The 21151-nt window shown below is 42.8% G+C and overlaps 1 protein-coding gene across 2 annotated transcripts in view; it reads right to left on the reverse strand.

Annotated features, from left to right (window-relative positions):
* Positions 1-11142: 11142 nt before the first annotated feature.
* Myt1 (myelin transcription factor 1) overlaps positions 11143-21151 on the reverse strand; it is a 41739-nt gene continuing 31730 nt past the window's right edge. For both annotated transcript variants that reach the window (XM_050151146.1, XM_050151144.1), the window contains 5 exons: positions 16569-16790; positions 14845-14936; positions 14126-14229; positions 11643-11786; positions 11143-11283 (listed from right to left, as the gene is read on the reverse strand). In XM_050151146.1, the coding sequence (XP_050007103.1) occupies positions 11143-11283; positions 11643-11786; positions 14126-14229; positions 14845-14936; positions 16569-16790 (703 nt within the window). The remainder of the gene's footprint in view (positions 11284-11642; positions 11787-14125; positions 14230-14844; positions 14937-16568; positions 16791-21151) is intronic.

The raw sequence follows: 21151 nt of genomic DNA on the forward strand, positions 1-21151 counted from the left end.
AGAAACATACAAAATAGACCACAGTCTAAGTGACCCTTGAAGGCTACCTGTCAAGATTGTTGTGAGTCTTGTTCTTCCAGTTTTGAGTGAGAAGCAGAAACCTGTTCTGTATCATCATGATTGCACACCTCCTCTGCACAGCTTGAAGGGCACATGTTGAAGAAAGTGGCGTCAAGACAGAAGGAGCGTGGATTTTTAAGTCAGCATCTGTAAGAGAGTCACTCAATCTGCCATGGGTTGTGTTACGAATGAAAAATAAATGATTATACTATTTTTTAAAGGTTGTGTAGAAAGACAAAAGTTCCAAAATAGATAACACAATAATAAGGGAAAAGAACAAAAGCATAGACCAGACACCGTCTGGTTTCATGACTTACTATTAAAATTACAGTAATCAAATGTCATATGGGGCCCAAGTAAATTAATGGTATTAAATACAAAGCCCAGGATAGACCCACACAAATCTAGTAAACTCACCCTTGATAAAAGAACAAACACAATTTAATGGAGGAAGAATGGTCTTTTCAACAAAAGATGGTGGAATTATTACACATCCACATATAAAGCTAGCAGAGACAGCTCTCACCCTACTTTGGCTCCCAGCACCCAAGTCAGCTTGTAACACCACCTCAACAGGGATCTAATGCATCTGGCCTCTGCCATCACCTGCAGTCAGGTGTGCACACACATACACACACACTTAAAAAATGTTTTAAAAACTGGCATCATTTCTATGTAAAATACACTGTTAAGGGAATAAGAAGATAAGACACAGACTGAAAACAATAGTCTCAAAACACATGTCTGATAAAGGATTTTATGTTTTTTTTTTGTTTTGTTTTGTTTTTTGATTTTTCGAGACAGGGTTTCTCTGTGGCTTTGGAGCCTGTCCTGGAACTAGCTCTTGTAGACCAGGCTGGTCTCGAACTCAGAGATCCGCCTGCCTCTGCCTCCTGAGTGCTGGGATTGATAAAGGATTTTAAAGAATCCTTAAAAATCAACAATAAGAAAACAAACAGCACAAACAGAAATAGGTGAAAACTATGAACAGCAAAGAAAATATACAGATAACAAATGAGCATTATGAATAGCTCCTCAACATCATGTGTAATTCTGTAATTGCAGACTTATAAAATAATGTGATATCAATACACGCCTATTAGAAAAGCCAAACTTTATAAAACTTAAATTCACCAGCTGCTGGTGAAGACATAGAGCAACAGCACATCTCCTTCATTGCTGGTGGGAATGAACAATAATAAAGCAAATTTGGAGAATACTTTGACAGTTTCTTACTGAACTAAACAAAGTCTTATGTGATGGTACATAACTGTAATTCCAGCACTTGGTGGTAGAGAAAAGAGGATCGGGAGTTCAAGGTCATACTTTGGCTATGTAATAAATTGAAGACTAGCTAGAACTATATAAGACTATTCAAGACTACATAAGACTTTTAAAAAATCAGCATTTAAGTTCCTAGATACTTACCACTGTACACAAAAAACCAGCATGTAGGAAGTATAACAGCCTCATGTGTAATCCCCAAACGTTGGAAGTAACCAAATATATTTTTACTTTTTTTTAATTTAGTGCGTGTGTATGTGTGTGTGTGTGGTGTTTTCATGTTTATGTGCTTGTGTGTGTCCACATATATGTAAATAGGTACACATGAGCATATGTCTACATACATGTAGAGACAAGAGGTCAATGTCTAATGTCTTATTTTATTTCTCTCTACCTTATTTTTTTAGATAAGTATTTCCCCCTAAACCTGGGGCATAACCTAGCAAGCCCCAGGGATCCTCCTGCCTCTGATTCCCAGCTCTGTACCATGCCAAATTTTCTATATGAATGCTGGGAAATCTGACCTGAGGTCCTCATGTTTACATGGCAGGCACTTTATCAACTGAGCTATATGTCCAACTCCCAAGTGCTTACTTCTAAATGAAAGAAAACCTTATGGAAAAGCTATATTATGTATGATAGGATCCCAATGATATGACACTGTGAAAAAGTAAAAATTGTAGAAATACTACAAAGTTCAGTGATTGCAAGGGACAAGGTAGAGCATGAAAGACTTTTAGGACTGTGAATGATGCTGTTTTATATTGTAATAGTAGGAACATGTAATTAGCATTTGTCAAAACCCAGGAGATTATGGATGCATCTCAGTGGTAGAGCAAGTACTTACCTAACTTAATCAAGGCCCCAGCACCACAAAAAAACACATAATGTTCAGTCTCAAGAGTGACACTGGGGGTAAACTATAAGCTTTAGTTCATAGTAATATATATTGATATCAATTTTAACATTGCATAATAATGTAAGCTATTAAGATCAAAAGAATCTGTACAGAAGGTGGGGGGTCCATGGAACTATTTTCTGCTTAAATTATCTATAAATATAAAACTCTCAAATTTGAAATTTATTGCTTTTTAATTAGAAAATTTCTAAACATCTAAAATCTCATAATACATAAATATATACCTGTTAGAATAGAAAACTCATTAAAAGACATAAAAAGAACTCATAGCAGATCTATAAAATATGAAATAAAGGTTTTTTTCAAGCATGAAACCCACTGATCCAGATGAAACTAAAGATGTACACAAAAGAAGGACAGATATAGGAACCTCAAGGTTAAACCTGACAGACAGTTCTTTTCTTGCAACTCAGAACTAGCTAGGGATACTACTTCTTACTTATTTATCTCTGTTGTGGTTGTTTTTATAATGGTCAAGTATTGCTTTAGCAATTACAATATTGGTTAACGGTTTTGATCCAATGGGAGTTTCACAACCAGAAACCCTGCTATTGAGGTGTTCTGTATCTGAACATCAGTCAGTATCTGTATGGTTTTGCCCTTCTCAGTACTCGGTAATGAGGAGGCAGTTTTGGTGCTGACTACAGGAAACCCAATAGGTGATATGTCTCATACTGCCTAAAGTCTTATCCTGTGGCAACCCCTCTGTCCTCAGCCTCTTCCCTACCTACCCTTCTGATGTCTCTTCTGAGTGCTTTTCCCTTAGGCTTAGTGTTTTGTCCTCTGGACGCTTACCCACACGCATCAAATGTTGCTTAGCTTTATCGGTGCCACCCTGGAGATGGGTAGCAGAATGCTAAGAGTCTTACGAGGGAGAGTCAAAGCTGGGACCAGAAATATGACAAGATACAAAATCTGCCACAAGGTGTCACCATTGTACAGCTGAATTGGGGGGAAGACGGAAGGCATTTCTTCCTCGGGTTTTGTTTTGTTTTGTTTTGTTTTTTGTTTCTTTAAATGAAATGAAGAGTCTTTAGACAGGACCAAAGTCTCTCTGCTATTCACTACACAGCGACTACATGAAGATGCATATCTAGAAACATATGTGTGGAATGGTTGTGAAAAGAAGGACTTCAAAATAATTTCTCATCCTAAAACTATTTTTTTCTAATAATTAGTCTTACATGGGCCCTGGGAAATGTCTGAAAGTGTCAGTTTGGTGTCATCGTGGCTGGGCCTATAGAAGGACTATATGTTCATACCTGAAACCCTGCGGACATGGGGCCCTTACAAACGCCATCTACAAAACTCCTGGGTGGAACTACCCTGAGGAGGGACACTCTTAGGAGGTGGAACCCAAGGTTTCTGGCATTACTAATACTGTCAGCTCAAGATTCTGCTTCTCCTGAACCAGCCTCTGCCAGTATTCACTCCTCATTGTCTCTTACGAACTCAAGAGAGAAACTCAAGAGGGGGTTCCCCAGAAGTAAAAAGCTCTGCTGGAAACAGGAGCTGATGTTAGCCCCAGAAAAGTTAGGAGAAGTGGCAGCAATATATGACTCCCACAGTGGACACCTATGGGTATCAGCCGGGTCTTTGGGTATAAATAGGAGAGCCTTGTGCGGTGGTTCCAAGCCCACGTGACAGCTGTAGTCACAGATACCTGGTATCATTAAAAACCAGGTGTACTCTAGTCAAGCATAGATGGTAAGTGCAGAGACAGTAAAGACAAGCTGGGCTTGTTCTTTCTATGTCAGATATGGCGAGTGACCTGCGGCCACTGACTGTGAAAGGCAGAGGTGCCCAAGCACAGGAAGAGATACCTGGGTATCTGCCAGGTCTTGAGAGACCAACTCCAAGTTGGCTCTGCACAAGCAGTCCAGGGATAGCATTTGTGTGATGAACCACCATGTGCATTTTCCAAATCCTTGTCCCAGCACTCATGCAGATATTTCCAGTGACTTAAGGCTAGTACTGAAGTTCCTTAAGCTTTCTCTCCCTCCATTCACTTAGTGCTGTGTACTATCTGCCTATAACGGTAATCTGCTTTGGACCCAAAAAACAATGGAATCGGCCTGTCCACTCCTTCAGCACCTGAAGGTTATCTAGACAGTGCATAGATTTCCTGAGACTAGAGAAAGTCACCTGTAAGCTCTATGTCTTCTTCTAACCTGGGATCCATTGCAAGCCCCTTTTCTCTGGCCTCTTGGACACCAACTTTGTTTGATGACCCTGTGAAGATCCAGCTGATTGGGCAGCATCCCTTCTCTTAATAAATGATCTCTAGTGTCCATTACTGCATGTCATCTAAGGCACCAGGCCCAGAGTGAAAGCCTACTGGCAAATCTTGTCAACACAACCAGTCTCTATACAACTCAGAGAAGTTTACTGGGCCACAATTTCCCCATCTGTAAATGGGACAATCTCACTGCCTATATCACAAGTAGTTGAGAGATGGCAGGGGCCCGTGCAGGTAAAATGACTCTGTTCAGACTCAGTCTATAGTTCTCTCCATTCTTCTCAGGGCTGAGGTTTGGTGCCTGTGGGGGGTCAAGGATTCCAAAGCAGTGGGGCTGAGGGTCCCACATGGAACTTTCCAGCACTTCTGCTTGGTCTTTTCTCTCCTCACCATTTTCAGTCCTAAACATTATCACATTGCCTTCTTCTGTTTGAACTTTTTTTTTTTTTTTTTTTGGTTTTTTGAGACAGGGTTTCTCTGTGGCTTTGGAGCCTGTCCTGGAACTAGCTCTTGTAGACCAGGCTGGTCTCGAACTCAGAGATCCGCCTGCCTTTGCCTCCTGAGTGCTGGGATTAAAGGCGTGCGCCACCACCGCCCGGCCTCTGTTTGAACTTCTATGGAGATATGATAGAGTTAAAGATAAGGAAAACGTATTTGACAGGGTATTAAAGAAACAAGTAATAATGTGTCCAATTGGCAGAAGATACTCTTAGGGCAGGCATGAGTAGGTACAATGAGGCACACTCATTTGCAGGTGCTGGGAATGTGGTAACACTATCATGCTCAGTCTTTTCTCCCTGGACTATTGTGAAGAAAGCAAGGCTACCCATGCCCCACTCCACTGCCACTGTAAAGCCTCTTATCTTGATGTTAATGGGTGTTCTGGAGTGACTTCATAGGGAGTGAAGTTGTACTACATGCTCCAACTTTGTGGGTTCTGGGTATATCCTTTGAGACCTGCAATGGTTTGCAGGGCTACAACTACAGCCAGCCTTCAGAAGCCCAAACCATCACAAATAGATACTTTGACCAACTGTCATAACTGTCATAGGGAGGGGGTTACTCTGTCCACAATGTGTGCAGGGCACAGCTCATACCCTAGTACACATGTTCATGTGTTGCCTAACGAAGGGCCCAAATAACTATCCATTCTTCCTCCCATTCTATATGCTTGCCTTCTTTGGGACCATTTGATGGTTGGCAATATAGATAGCAATGCTACTAGACAGGTGTTTCAAGGAGACACAGTGATGATCCATTTTGGCAACTCTGATTTGGCCATGAGATCTTTAATGAGTAGGGATTAGGAGCTGATAAAGTGGTGACTTGTTGAGCCCAGGGAGGTTCAGACTTGGAGCAGCTAGTGGGCTGCTCTAGTCACTGGGGGTGTGAAATACCCAAGTAGAACTCCAAAAGGTGTCAGAACTGAGATAGGTAGCCTTGGGAGATGTATTGAGTTCTCCACTCAGCTGCAGACATCAACCACAGGAATGAGGAGAAGGCCCAAATGTGGGCTAAGGGAAGCCCCCAAGGAGCAGTGTTAAAGGGCAACTAGAGTATGGGTGGGGAAGAAAGAGCAGTCAGGCTTCAGAGAAGTCAGCACTCTGGCTTGTCTGCTTATTACAGACACAGAGAAAGCAGTTGTGACAGGGACTACAGAAGCCAGGAAGGACAGCCTGGAGCACGGCTCTATAGAGTTAGCAGCCTCGAATTGGCTGAGACATTTACAATCATGAATAAAGGGTCCTATGGGTTCTACTATCTTTAACTTATTCTGAAGCTCTTATTGACAAAGTCCATACTCTACCTCCTTTTAGGCATAGCAAAGGGAAGCGCATGGAGATTGAAACCCCTGTGTAGTAGACTCCATCTTCATTATAAGGCCCACAATTAGTAGGAACCCTTTCACTCCTGTGCTATATCGGCCCTAAATGGGACACTTATGAGTTGTTAATTGGCAAGTTCTCCTAAGCCTGAGGCTAGTCAGTCATGCAGGTGCTGATCTCATACTGAAATGATTTCTCTCTGTGTAGGGAGCAGTCTCCTGCTGGTGGCCTTGAGCACAGCACCCAGTTGGAGAGACAGAGAGTGCAGATGTTCAAATGTGCTTTTTCCAGTCCCTCTCAAAACTCATCTAATAACAGCTTTGTTTGTTTGGTTTGCCCTAGAACTCATCCTGCAGACCAAGTTGGCCTGAAATTCGCCTGCCTCTGCCTCCCAAGTGCTTGGATTAAAGGCATATGCCATTATCACCCAGCTTAAATAACAATTTTAAGGCATAAATTTTCAGGGATGGGGATGTGGGAGAAGAGGCAATAATGTATTCAGAGGCAAGAAAACTTTTCAATGGGAATCAAATGGCTCAAAATGCTGAATTCTAGCTAGGGTAGAGGAAGCTCAGAACCAACACAATCTAGCCTTTAAATCCTCCACCCCCACACCAAGAACTGGCAGGACTAGGCCTTGCCGGAGATGTGCAAGTGTTCAAAGATATTGGCAAATGCTTTCAGAAGTTGCAGACACCCAGACCCCAACCACAACTGCAGAATGATCCCTCCCCTGTAGAGAAACTAAAAGTTTATTCTCTTGAAAGAATAAGAGAATATTTACATGTTGGGAGGAAAGGCTTCACTATGGGAAGAAATCACCAAAATGAATTCTAGAGGACATCTGCTGTGACTTCAATACAACTCCCTCCCAGCACCCAGCAGACTAGTGAACCGGCCAGTCCCTCGAAGCAAGAGACAGCGTCCTCCCAGTGTTGAGCCTCTCATGCCACTACCAACTGTGGGGTTGTGCATCTTTTTAACACCCTGGAAATACCCATGGTCCCTGTTTGCCCTGTAGAACCCTGTCCAGGTCCAGGCCTGCTGAGTCCAGTGGGCTTAACCATCAAGATCCCAGAATATTGCAGTGTCCAAAGCTGAGCACTTTAATTTAAAAAACACAAAGGATTGGGAGCCCCTAGATGAGGCTCCCAGTTCCTCCAAATCCTGGAACTAGAAGAACAGGGTGTGGAAAACTCCAAAAGATCTATAGGATCAAAACAATTCTCCAAACACTTGGACCTCTTTAAAAAGAAAGAGTTGTCTTCCCTGGGAACTTTCTAAGAACTCCCTGTATGACAAACCACTAGCCAGATCCCAAACATGGCCTCCATTAGAAGTCTTAACAACTACCCATCTTAGGGAAGTCAAAGGAAAATTTGATCATACTATCATGGCAGCCAACTGGTCAGCCCTGGGCTGGAGCTCCTGCTAAAGGCAGTTGTGCATCAGACAGACCATAACTCTATTTAGAGTCTGAGACTAGGTATTGTTCTTTCCTTAGTTGTTCACAAGTCTCCTACTTCTAAAGTCCTCTGTGACCCATGCACACATACCCATTACAGCCGTGATAGTAACCTCTGGAGTCTTCCACCCCCTACATTGTGTTCTTAGTTATATATAGTGCTTGAAAGCTCCACAAAGACCAAAAACAGATAGATGTGTCATCAGATCTTAACAAAACTCACTAAGGATGAACTCTTGTCCTTCACAAACTGCTTTTACACACTTTGGTGATTTTTGGCATTCCAGCTCTTTGGAATTATTTGGAAGATCTTTAAATAAACCTTTTGTGTTTCCTGGGCCAGTTGTTTGTGCTGTGTATGATTAAGAAGAGGTTCTAGGTTGGGTAATGGGGTGGGAAGTTCCCCTGACATGCAGTTTTTCAATGGTGTATGACAGGCTAAACAATCCTTCAAAATCAAAAGAAAGAAAACTGTGGGCAATGATAGAACAGGGTTAATGACCCAAACACAAGGCTGTCGTTTTCACATGAGGGCAGATGTGGGCCTTTCCTCTGATGGCATCTCATTCTTCCATGGTTCTAGTCACAGCTACTTACCTCTGTGGGCAGCCATATCGGAGTTCTGGCAACACCCTCTCCTCTTTTACTCCATCAACGACCATTACTGTCCCCAGTTTTCAGAACCTAGGATGAGCTCAGTTTGCATCAGAGATGCTCTGCTTGTCCACACCCTGGGCCCATGCTATAACACCTATGTCCACATGAAGGGTTGCAACCTCAGACCACTACTATCCATGGTATAGCCTTGGCAAAAGAAATCTCCAGGAATTCTTCCTCACAGTTATGCAGATTCTGCATGGTCCACTGGTGTATGGCCCCAGCACCCAGGACCTTACCTGACTGGAACAGAAGCTGCAAATAAATCCCAGAGTTTCTAAGAATTTGTCAGGGAAGATGGGTTCTGCCTATATATCATAAGACCCCTAGGCAACATTCCTAGAGAAGTCTGATTGAATTTGACTTGCCTTAAATGGAAATCTGAACTTGGGAAAACTAGAAATCCACCTGTTACCGTAGTGCAACAGTGGAAAAGTGACTCTGAATGGCAAACAAAGTCAAAACACATGAGCTAAAACAAATAAAAGGAACCCGCTGCCTCACATACAGGAAGTTCAAGAGTAGACTGTGTTCAGGCATGGCTAGATCTAATAGCTCTGAGGTCATCATAGAGCTCTCTTCCTTCACCTTCTAACTCAGTTCTTACCTCTGCCTCCCTCCAGAATGTCTAAGCTCTCGTCCACTCATGCCTAAGAAAGACGGTGTGAAAACACAGGGACACTGCACACCTCTAATCTAGCAACTCAGACAGGGTGACTGTTTCTTCCTCAATATAAGAGAAAACTCCTGGGGGCAAAAAAAAAAAAAAAAAAAATTTGGACATGCCTGGCTTGTGGGAAAAGGTAAGATGCAGTGAGTTAGACCTTGAAGAACCACACTTCGGGGAAGGCAGGCCCAGCAGAAGTGTTGGCTGATCCACATTAGTACCATAGAAAGACTTAAAAGAGCCTTCTTACCACCCACACAGTACTCCCTGAAGCACAGGGAGCAGAGCAGTAGCCTCCTCACAGACCATAGCACCTATGCACAGTGAGACTTTTATTAGAAATCACCCTCCAAACACACCACGAAGTACTGTGGGTCCAACGTGTTTCCTGAGGAAGGAGGGTCACAGTATTGGGGTATCAAGGTCCTGGGCAGCTTGGCCAGTGTGTCCAGGCAGCTACCTAGAACTGATCATGGCCAGCACTTCCTCACAGCAACATGAATCATCCATAAGAACCTCCACAAATGCAACACAAGAAACACCAGAACACACACATCTGCACTACACGTAAATAATAATAAATACAGAATTCCATTTGCTGTTATTGGCCTGACAAAAGGAACTCAAAGGGAGAAAGAAAACCAGAACACCTTTCTCTCTGCTGGACCAATGGTGAGAAAACCCAAATTATCAAAATTCCTCAGTTACAAAATACTTTTTTAAAAAATTCCATTATTAAAAGAATAAATAACAAAATATATATAAAATAACTCAGTTGCATCAAAATTATAACTAGGAGTTATATCAAGATTCTTTGTGGCCTATCTTATAGTCAAATAAATGTTTTTGTTTTGATTTAACTTATGTAACTCTTATGGTGCCCAAGTGTGTAGCCTAGTTGAAATAGTATAAAATTAATAAATAAAATAATAAATACCAAACATTTAACATAAGAGGGTATGAATATAAATACTTATATCATGACAAAATTAAATAATTTACAGAATAAACTAGCTACTTTCAGTGTCTTCCAGGAAGTGCAATTTCTCTACTTTTAAATACTAATTTGGAATTGCAGTCACAATTGACTTGGACTCTATTTACACAGTAAGAACATTGTGTTTTTAACACATTAAATTAAAAGTTACCCTTTTCACATCTTGAATGGTTCTAAAAAGAAGTGAAATCTTGGTGGTCTCCCATTAACAATTAACCTCTGATCTCAGTGTCCCCACTTTAGTCACCTTGGATACAGAGAGCAAGCCTACACAGGAAAAAATAACAATGGTTGGTCTAGCACCTGGGTGGAAATACAGACAGAAGAGGCCTGGCCCAGTGGTCCTGGACTTAGAGCCCAGGCCAGGGGTTTAAAGACTGGAGCCAGGAGGCAGCTGGTCTGCATGGTTTACAGGCATCTGCTTCCCAGGCAAGTGGCTGATTTCCAGGGCCTCTAAGTGAAAAATACCTTCAGCTGACTTTCTATGATGCCCGTCAGTTGTGTAGACTGCCATCTGGAAGGCCTGTCCCTAGATTCACCTCTGAAGCAGATCATTGTGCACCTTTAACACAAAGCTGAATTAAATGAAAACACAAAACATACTTGCCACATGGGCCTCAGTGAGCATTTCCAGAAGCCTAGGCATGCCCTCCTGCTGAGACTAACACCCACCAAGTCCATGGCTGCCCTCCCCATCTCGACAGACAATGGAATACTGTGGCTGCAAACTCCAAAACTTCCCTGAGAACCTTGTCCATGAGCTTCCACTGGAGACTTTGAGCTGCTCTTCAGATTTCTTTCAAAAAGCAAAAATAAATCACTTTGTAATACTTCAGTGTCACCAGACATCCATGTAGAGAGGTCTTCATGCCTGGGCCTAATGAGGACATCATAGGAGACACTGATTTCCAGGCTTCCCTTTGGGTAAGCTGCCCAAGGCTCCTCCCAGGCGGTGCCAGTTAGAAGTAGCTATAAGTCAGAAGTCCCACTGTGAGGAGCAGAGTGGAGACTCCTCTGTGCAGTGCAGCCTAAACCTGAATGCCCCTCACAGCTTGCTTGATCGTTTCCAGAAGGCCTTTGTTCTCCGGGTTCTGGTAGCAATCCTGATTGGAGTACATGTCAGTGAGGGTGTTCACATAGGCGTCAAAATTCTGTTCACATATTGGCTCCTAGAGAACAGAACCAGGTTAGCAGGCCTTACTAGAGTGGACCCCACATAGTAGAAACTAGTTGGAAAGCCTCAAACCCAGGTCTAATACACCCCTGCCAAAACCAAAAATCATAACAAAAATCATAACTCACCATCATTGAAACCCCATTATACCCCAATTCATGAGCTACTCAGGACCTACACCTACCCTACCAGAGCACTGAGAACACTACCAAGGGGATGGCACTATTCCCACAGGATCCTTCCCTCAGGAATCATAAACAGAGCCATGAGGTATACCCACTCTTCCTACCCTTGAACTGTCCCTAGGGTAGCTGCCAGCTCATCTGTAATACCCACAGGTGATTTGCTGCCTACCATGTGTGGAAGGCGGATATTGGCAAGACTTTGGATGAGGGCCTGGCTCAGCCCGGACAATTCCAGAAATAGGGCCTCATTCTGCTCCTCAATGAGCTTGTTCTCCTCCTCAATGTTCTTCAAGTTCTTCTCCATGGAAGAGATCTGTTGTAGAGACATAGAAAATACTACCTTCCCTTGGCCCTGGATTGCTGTGAAACCACTGGCCATGCCTCACAATATTCTGGGAAAAGACAAAGCTCATTAGTGGGAAAGAGGCTTGGTCCTGCTCGCTGTGAGGTACCCCATCAAGGGAAAGAGATGGTAGAGCCCTGATCCCTAAATGGAGAGAGAAAAGGTCCTCTGGAAGTAGCCTCTGTCCAAAGGAGAAAGGAGCTGGTATGCCAAGTACCTAAGTCTACATCTGGCTTTCTCTGCCTTGTCCCTCCTAGTGGTGGGATGAAAAGCACAGATTCCAAGGCACCCTGAGCTCAATCTCTGCCCATTCCAGCTGTGCTCTTACTTTGTCAGGCTTTTGTTTCTTTTTGTATGATAAGAAAAATTGCATTCAACTTCTGGGTGCTAGGTTGCCCCTACCTCTGAGTCTTTTCCTCCCACAAAAGACCAGTGAGCTGACTGCCTAGGCTCCAGGCACATCTTCAGGCTTTATACAAACAAATTTCTCCATCTTCCACACCCTGGCAGTGAACTTACATAGGATTATGCTATTTCTGGGTTTTCTAGTGTTAAAAGACAGCCCCAACTTTAACTGTATGTCTTCAAGGAGTAAAAGACTGAACTCATGGAAAGACAATCTGTGAGCAAGACAGCGAGCAAGGCTTGAGTGCTCTGCTCTGCCAGTGGTGACTAAGGTTAGTTCTAGAGACCTTACTCCTTCCCTTTTAGCCATTCCACTGGAATTTGGAAGTTAAAACTTCCAAAGAAATGCTAGTAAAAAAAAGTAATCAGTCTTTCAAAGATAGGCTTTCTTTTTTTTTTTTTTTTTTTTTTTTTTTGTAGTTTAAAGGTGGGGTAATCTTTCTGTATTGTCCAGGCTGCTCTTAAACCTATGAGCTCAAACAGTCCTCCTGCCTCAACTTTCTATGTAGCTAAGTACCACCACACCAAGCTCTTTAAAAAATGAGTCTTGAGGCAAGAGAGATGCTAAGTAGCTAAAGAGTGCTACTACTCTTTCAGAGGACCTGAGTTTGAATCCTAGCACCTATATAATGTGACGCAATACTGCCTGTAACTAGAGATATCTGATATCTCTGACCTCCATAGGCATTTACACACACACACACACACACACACACACAAAATAAATAAATAAATAAATAAATAAATAAATAGATAGATTTAAAGAGCTGGAGAGATGACTCGGAAGTTAAGAGTATGTATTGCTCTTGGAGAGGATCCAGATTCAGTTCCCAGCACACATATCAGGCAGTTCATAATCTCTTATAACTTCAGCTCCTGGGGATTCAAAGCTCTCATCTGGGCAATGTGCACAAACCGTATACAGACATATCAAATGTATGCAACTAAAAACAAAAATTAAATCTTTAACAAAAATAAGTCTAAAAACATGGGTTTTGGCAAATAGAGAAATAAGATGTGCTATCACAAGGATGAAGGCTCTGGGGACTCTGAGAGATGACCTACACTGTACTGTGTCTCATCCAAAGACAGGTAGAAAACGGTGATGGTCCCAGATAAAAGACTCTTTCCCTCCTGTTGTCACTTCCAGTGATCCTGGGGGAGAACACGCCATTATGTACAGGACATATAGTACAAGCTCTTCCTGACCCCATGATTGGTGCTATATATACACAAGCTCTTGAAATGGCATTAGCCCATGGAGAAACTAGATCAAGACATGTGGAATGGAACATAGCATGACTGCTGCCTCCAGAAAAGGGCCTGCTGTTTTCCAGTTTGTCTTTTCTGCCCTTGATGTGTTCTGTGTACATTTCCTGTACTCTCTCCACACATTAGGGGACACTCACACAACACCAGCTCTGCCCTAGACTCACTGAGCAGCCAGCAGTAGCCCTGTTACCAAGCAACAGCCATGCTCACCAGCACTCAACACTAAAAGCGTTCCTCCATGAACAAGGAAGTGGAAAGGTTCTAATCTAACCCAAATTCTATTGAGGAAAGCAAGGAGCTCTTTATGATTGGCTGATGTTTGGCTCTGTGGGTCCAGGCAAGAACAGAACAGAGGATCTGCTAGTGCTAATGAGACTGGAAACACGAACTGGACAACCAGTATTAGCAAAGTCAGAACACTAACAGATTGCTCTTGCCAGTGGAGCGATCCAAGACGATGACTAACATTAGCCACCTGGAAGTAAGACTCCCAAGCAATGCAGTGAGTGGGCAGCTAACCAGTGCACTGTGTGCTGTGAGTTGGGCTTCCATCAGCTCATCACCAGTGATACTGATGGAAACAGCAACCTACAGGCTGGTTCTGGATGAAGGGAAGAGTCAAGTCCACCTACCTGGGACTGCAGCTGTACCATGGCAGCCTCCATCTCTGAGTTGGACTCATTCAGGTCTCGTATCTCCTGATTTAGCTGCTTGATCTCCTCATCATTCTCCAACACTGTCAAAAAATAAATGGAAGGAAGGAAGGAAGGAAGGAAGGAAGGAAGGAAGGAAGGAAGGAAGGAAGGAAGGAAGGAAGGAAGGAAGGAAAGAGAAAGAAAAGAGAAAACCAGATGCAGCTCTGTCCAACTGCTGCTTTGGAGACAAAAGGAGGTCTTTATGCAGAAGTTAGTTCTTGGGCATAGATACTGGGAAATCTTGGAAACTGAGAACAGTATTATTTTCCTCAAGACTTGACCTTTGCAGAATGCAATGGTCTCTTCAGAGACATTAAGTGCCATGACCAAAGGTAGATGTATTCAAAGAGAATCCCCTTGCCTAAATTGGAAGAGCCATGCTGTCCACAAACTCATGGGCATGGCTTTTGGTGCCCTCCTATCAGACTCTGATCCATACAGTCACAAAACCCAAGATCAGAGCGAACATGACCGTCAAGTGAAACCAGAAGTCCTGGGCCCAGGCATTGAGAACTTCAGGGCTAAGTTAATAGGCCAGTTGGCTCAGGGAAAGAACTATCTATCATGGTTCATTCTCAGGGGAACTCAGCATCCCATACCCTTTCCACAGTACAGAGAGAATGATAAAAAGGGACATCCCAGAAGGGCATCCTCACCATCACTTGTCTTGAACTTTGGGCTGAGAATCTCATCACCTGAGAGTTTTCCTTTCTTTCCAGCAAAGGTTGCTCTGGGACAGCCAGACAAACTAGAAGCAGAAGTTCACACGTCACTGACCAGTTCAGGGACATTGTACAAAAGCAGGTCCAGGATCCTACATTAGGGCCACGCCAAGCATATTCTACCTCACCTTGATGACATTGGATGCCTCCCTAACGTGGCACTGTTCACCTCAGCTGCCTTCCCTGCCTGGTGAGCAAGGCTGTACTCCAGGAAAGGGGCCCGGGAAGGTGCCCCCTCAGATCTCTTCCTGTTTGGCACTGTCATGGCTCTCCATAGGTCCTAAAGGAACCAGGGCATTGCTGCCTCCAGGTGTTAGTCCTCTCTCTGGACAAGGGTCGAGGCCTGCATGCCCCCACCCCCTGAGAGATCTTTCAGGATATGATTGTACCAGCATTCACAGGTGATTCCTTGAATATAGTAAAGCATATAAAAGCATGTGGATTATCACACATTACTACATGTTTTTGCAATGATTTCATCAACATCATAAATCGAAATGGAGACAAAGTGAAATGTACTTGGGAAGCACAGAGTTCGGCTGGGCCCATACGGCCCAGGCTCTCGCAGCCTCTTCTTTGGCCTTCTTGTCATTTTCCTTATGGTCTATATGCTGTGGCCATCCTAACTGCCTAAATGAGACCCTCTTTTTTTATGTGCTCCCAAGTAGGTACCTCACTCTCAGAGGCAATTGGCAAGATACTTGTTCACAAAGTTCTGCCTGCTTCCCTTTTGTCACCTCACCAAGGTGTTCCAGGCTCTCTCCAGTTCCAGGTGTCTGTGGGCTTGTTCTACATACATTTCAGGGAGAGTAATTTTCTGGGTTTTTTCTCCAGAGTACTTTTTCCCCTGAGCCCTGATTACCATTCACCAGATACAATAGCTCTCATTTGTTTATGTTATCTGTCCCCCACCCACCCTATCCAAAACACACTCAAAAATGCAAAGGGTTGCTGTTCTTTTGTTTTCTTCTCTGTCTCTACTCCTTGATGTTAGGTGGACTCTGTAAATGTTTTCATTGAATGGATGCATTAACTGACTCTGTAGGTGGAATAAGAAATAAGGAAAAGAAGGAAGAAAAAGAAGAAAGGGGGAGGAAAAAAGAAGGGAGTAGATATTGGCTTTCACTCCAGACAAAGGTTACTGGATAAGGTGAGTGACTTCTTAGAACAGAGTGGAAGGGGGTCTGGTGAAGCAAAGCCAACTCAGCCATGGTAGGTATTGTGGACAGAATGAGCACTGTCTAGGCAAGAAGAGGGCTAGCTACCAGGTCCCTTGCAAAGCAAGCAAGAGCCTTCCCTCCCACCCCAATAAAACAGGTCCCAATGTAAGGGGCAGGACACAAGGTATAGGAGACGAGAAGTCAAATATGAGCAGAGACAGGAGTCTATTCATTATGGTCTCCATGTTTAGCATAGCACTGCTCATAGGGATAATAAACATTGGTGCACAGAGGAATACTTATTAGAACAAACACATTCCGAAAGCAAAATAAACACCATCTGGTACCAACAGCTTCCATGACTTCTCTCATTCAGCTACTTGGGTCTTGCTTTCCCTTGCAGAACTGCTGGTCCCACTGAGTACTGGATTGCTTCCCCCACCCAGGGGTTATGTTCCAGCCAAAAGGTCCCTGATTGTTGACATGTGGGTCAGGTACCTTCGGTGGGTGAGGAAGCTGCCATTAGCATGGCCAGAGCCGTCACAGCCTGGGGTTGGGCAAGTAGGGCCCTCATTCTTCAGCGACTTCCAGGAGAAAGATGAACCATTGAGAGTACCCTCTTTCTGCCTCCGAGCAGCCAGCGGGCAGCCAGAAGCACTCCTGTGAGAGGCATATTTGCCACTGATATGGCCGAGCCCCACACAGCCTGGAACTGGGCACCTAGACACAGAAAGACTGAGGTGATCACAGGGGCCCTGGCTTTGCAGGGTTTTCAAATCCTTCAACCCAGGGCCCAGAACAAGATCTTCAATCTAAAAACTTTCAGTCCTCTCCAACAAATGAAACACTGTTAAAGTCATCATTCGCCACATGTTCACTATATGCTAAGCACCTGGAAAATACTTATGGCCCAAGGATACTGTTGCCCTTCTTTACAGAGTTCTCTTTGGATACAAAGAAGTCGGGGGCAGGACATCTTCAGGAAGATAGAGGACCAGAAGCAGTCTCCTGCTGCCAGATAGTCTCCTACTGTATCCTATTCCTGGAGCACAGGGCACAATGCCCAGTCAGAGAGTAACAAGGCAATGGCAGCAAAGTGAAACCCTACCTCATCTCCAGGAAACCCTTGGAGATAGTTTCCTATCCACCTTTTCCAGGGCCCTCTCTCTTGCCTCTCCTTCCCTTCTTGCTCCTCCAGCCCACGTAGACCTCAGACAATAGAATGTACACAAGGTCAGTACAAGTTGATCTCAGCCTGCAGCCTAAAATAAGGACACACCAAGAGTACGTACATACACACACACACACACACACACACACACACACATTCACACACATGGGCTCTAGATAGCTCACATTCAATTGTCTAGCTCCTCAAATCTGGATGCAGATAGCCAATCTTAGGGTTGGGATAGAACCCCTACTGAATCCCCACTATTACAAGCTGAAATGCCCAGCTGAAATAAGTTCTTCAGCCACTTCAGACAGGTGAAAATTTTTTTTAGATTTTTTATGTATACATTATTCTGTCTGTGTCTATGCCTGAAGACCAGAAGAGGGCACCAGACCCCATTACAGATGGTTGTGAGCCACCATGTGGTTGCTGGGAATTGAACTCAGGACCTTTGGAAGAGCATGCAATGCTCTTAACCTCTGAGCCATCTCTCCAGCCCCCAGGTGAAATTTTCTAACCACTTGAAAAACTCCTAACCTCCTTGCAAGGAGGAGTCACTACTGTTCACTAGAATCTCATATGTAAGCAGTATTCGGGAATGATTCCTTTTTCTTAACCATAGTGTCAAATCTTCAAAAATAATTGACTTTGACATCACATTGAGACATGAATTAGGGCATGAGCTGGCAGGCTTCCATGATCTTCTGATAAGCTTATCTTTCCAAGAACGCACGGTGGGACACAGAAGTCATGTGTGCTGTGACATGAGACATGGATCCAAGATAGCATAGAACAGAGGAATAACTGCCAGACGCTGGGTTGGTGGGGCAACATGGACTTCCAGGAGTGGTAAATAGAGTGAGGGAAGCATCATCACCTAACCTCCACATTAGAACTTCTGTTGACTTCTATGACCTCAAAGTGTTGATATGACTTAGTCTCAACCAGTGCTTATATGACCCGTTAAGGGTGGGAATTCTACCACAACCCTTGCGAAACTACAACTCATAACAAAATCCATCCTTCTGTAGGACTTACTATATTCATTAAAGTTTCTGCTTTAGTGTGCACTTGTTTAAAGATGATGGTCAGTTATACATATTTTATTGAGTGAGAGGAGGCTCTATACAATGTAAATACTTGAAGGCACCCCACTCTTGTCATAATGACGTTAGGAAATTCATCCTGTAAGTGCTGCATGATATCTAGTCTACATAATATCAAGATCACAGTCTCTTCCTAGTTGCAGAAATTTTGTTTTTAAAAAGCAAAGTTGACAGTACTTTAGAAAGAGGAAAACTATTTCCCCAGCTAATTTGAAAAATACCGATCTCAACCTTAATCATTTTCAAATTCACCAACTGTATCACATCCCACAAGGTCCTTGCTGATATGCTTGATAAAGGTATCCATATAATCCCAAGCAAATTCCTGGATTCTCAAGAAGAAAAATAATTTTTTCACACAAAGATTTAACCAGCACATGTTCTGCATTGTTGATTTAACACCCCAAAATAAAGTTTATTAGACTAAATAAAACAGTTGGTGATGGCAACCCCTTCTGAATGATGTAATACTGTGTAATCTTCTCTTCTGTGTCCAACTAGATTTTGACCACAGCTTGAACAAGCTCTGAGAAGAAAAGTAATCCCAGGTCAAGTTGTTTTCTGCTAAGTGAGTGTCTGGCTGTTGTTGGTTCAGCAAACAACATAGTCAGGGAAGGCATGCTTCTTGAAAACCCACTGGGTCTAGCCTCAACAGGTACCTAAATCCTGATCAACCCCCCAAACCAGAGCCATCATTTCTACTGTTTACCTCCTGGGAGAACCCTCTATACGCTTTACTAATGGTCAGTCCTAAAATTCCCATATCCTGGGAAATTTGTTAGGGACTCATCCCTGTTTGAGCCTGTGACATTGCATATCTCCACCTGCAGGTGAGTACTGCAGGAAACCTGCTCTCTTACAATGATACAAGCACACACAGACTGCATCACAGATGGTAAGCACTTGTCCATAAGCCCCCAGAAGACATATCGTTCCCCACTCCTGGCCACCTTGCCACAGAAGAATAGAAGTAGTCAACCATATTTTTGCTTCAGGAACTTGTATCACTTAAGACCCACAAAAAAAAAAAAAAAAAAGAGCCAGAGAGATGGTTCAGTGGTTAAGAGCACTGGCTGCTCTTTCAGAGGTCCCAAGTTCAATTCCCAGCACCCATTTGGTTGCTCCCAACCATCTATAACTGTAGTCTCAGGTGACCTCTTCTGATATGCAGACAGATAGGCAGACAAACCTTTCCTATACATAAACTAAATAAATCTTGGTGGCTGGAGAGATGGCTCAGAGGTTGAGAGCACTGGCTGTTTTTCCAGAGCTCCTGAGCTCAATTCCCAGCAATAACATGGTGGCTTATAACTATCTATAATAAGATCTGATGCCCTCTTCTGGCATGCAGACAAAATGCTGTATACATAATAAATAAATTTAAAAAAAAATAAAAGAAAAAGAAAAAATAACCACAAAAGATATGGGAACTTTCTGGAACCCCTGGTAAGGTAATGGTACATTGCTATGATCTATTTTCTGTTCCCCCCATTGAAGTTCTAACCCATGCATTGGCTATAGCAAATCATGAAAGAAGGCTTTTACTTTCTTCAAGGAAAAATGAAAACGGATTATAGGAAAGTAGTCTTGAAGTTCTACCCTAATACCAAATGAAGAAATGTTAAAACAAAGTCTCCAAGCTTAAAAGTTGTCTCTGATTCCTAATTGGGGAAAATTATAATAGGTAATAAAATGAATATAAAAAAATAAATAGGAAAAGATAAGAAATATATATAATTAATATAATAAATTAATAAAATAAGCAATCTAAATGGGTAAAGCAGGTGATGGTTTTAGTTCCCCAATGGATATCTTCTATGTATTTTGAGGACTAAGAAGAAAGATACAGAGAGAAAGGAGAGTTACAAATGTTATTCATCGGCTCTCAATAATTTCAGGAGATTTATAGAATGGTCAACAACAACAAATGACTCTGCAAAAGGATTTGTAAAAGACATTTAGACCAAGGTGGTAAGAAAGGAATTATTGGAATGCATATAAGGAGTTATCTGATAGAGGGAATGGTTCCACAAGCTCTGCCTGTGTTAATGGTAAGTCAGTGCCACAGAAAATAGGTAAGTTCTAAGGACAGATGCAAAAGCTGCAATGGGAAGAAGGCAGTTTGAGAGAATATTTTTTATATTGACCAGGGCATGAAAGATGGTCATAAAATAACACTCCATGGGGAAAGAAACCAAGAACTAAGATGAAGCCAAGAGGTATTATCATAGATCATAGTCTTAGATCAGAAGACTATTATTTTCACTCAATAAAAAGATGCTGGCCTGGAGGGATGGCTCAGCCGTTAAAGGTTAGGCTCACAACCAAAAAGATGCTGACAGAGGTTTCTGTCCCAAAGAAACACACAGAGGTCTACATTAATCATAAACTAATTGGCCTATTAGCTCAGGCTTCTTATTAACTCTTATAACTTATATTAGCCCATAATTCTTGTCACGTGGCTTGGTACCTTTTTCAGCGAGGAAGTCACATCTTGCTTCCTCTGTGTTTGGATAATGACTGCCAACTGAATCTTCCCAGAATTCTCCTGTTCTCCTCGCCCCTCCTCTACTTCCTGCCTGTTTTCCCTGCCTATACTTCTTGTCTTGCTACTAGCCAATCAGCATTTTATTAAAAATAATACAAGTGACAGGATAAAAGATCATTGTCCCACAGCAAAAAGATTTTTTTCATGTGTATGAACATACACATGTGTCCTTCTAAAAGCCAATATCTACTCCTGACAACCAAACCATACTTATCACCTCTCATCTAGTTCAAATTTTCAAGCACAGAGATAT

Source organism: Alexandromys fortis, unplaced genomic scaffold, assembly GCF_014885135.2.
Source record: "Alexandromys fortis isolate MF-2015 unplaced genomic scaffold, M_Fortis_MF-2015_v1.1 scaffold_27, whole genome shotgun sequence".
Lineage (NCBI taxonomy): Eukaryota > Metazoa > Chordata > Mammalia > Rodentia > Cricetidae > Alexandromys > Alexandromys fortis.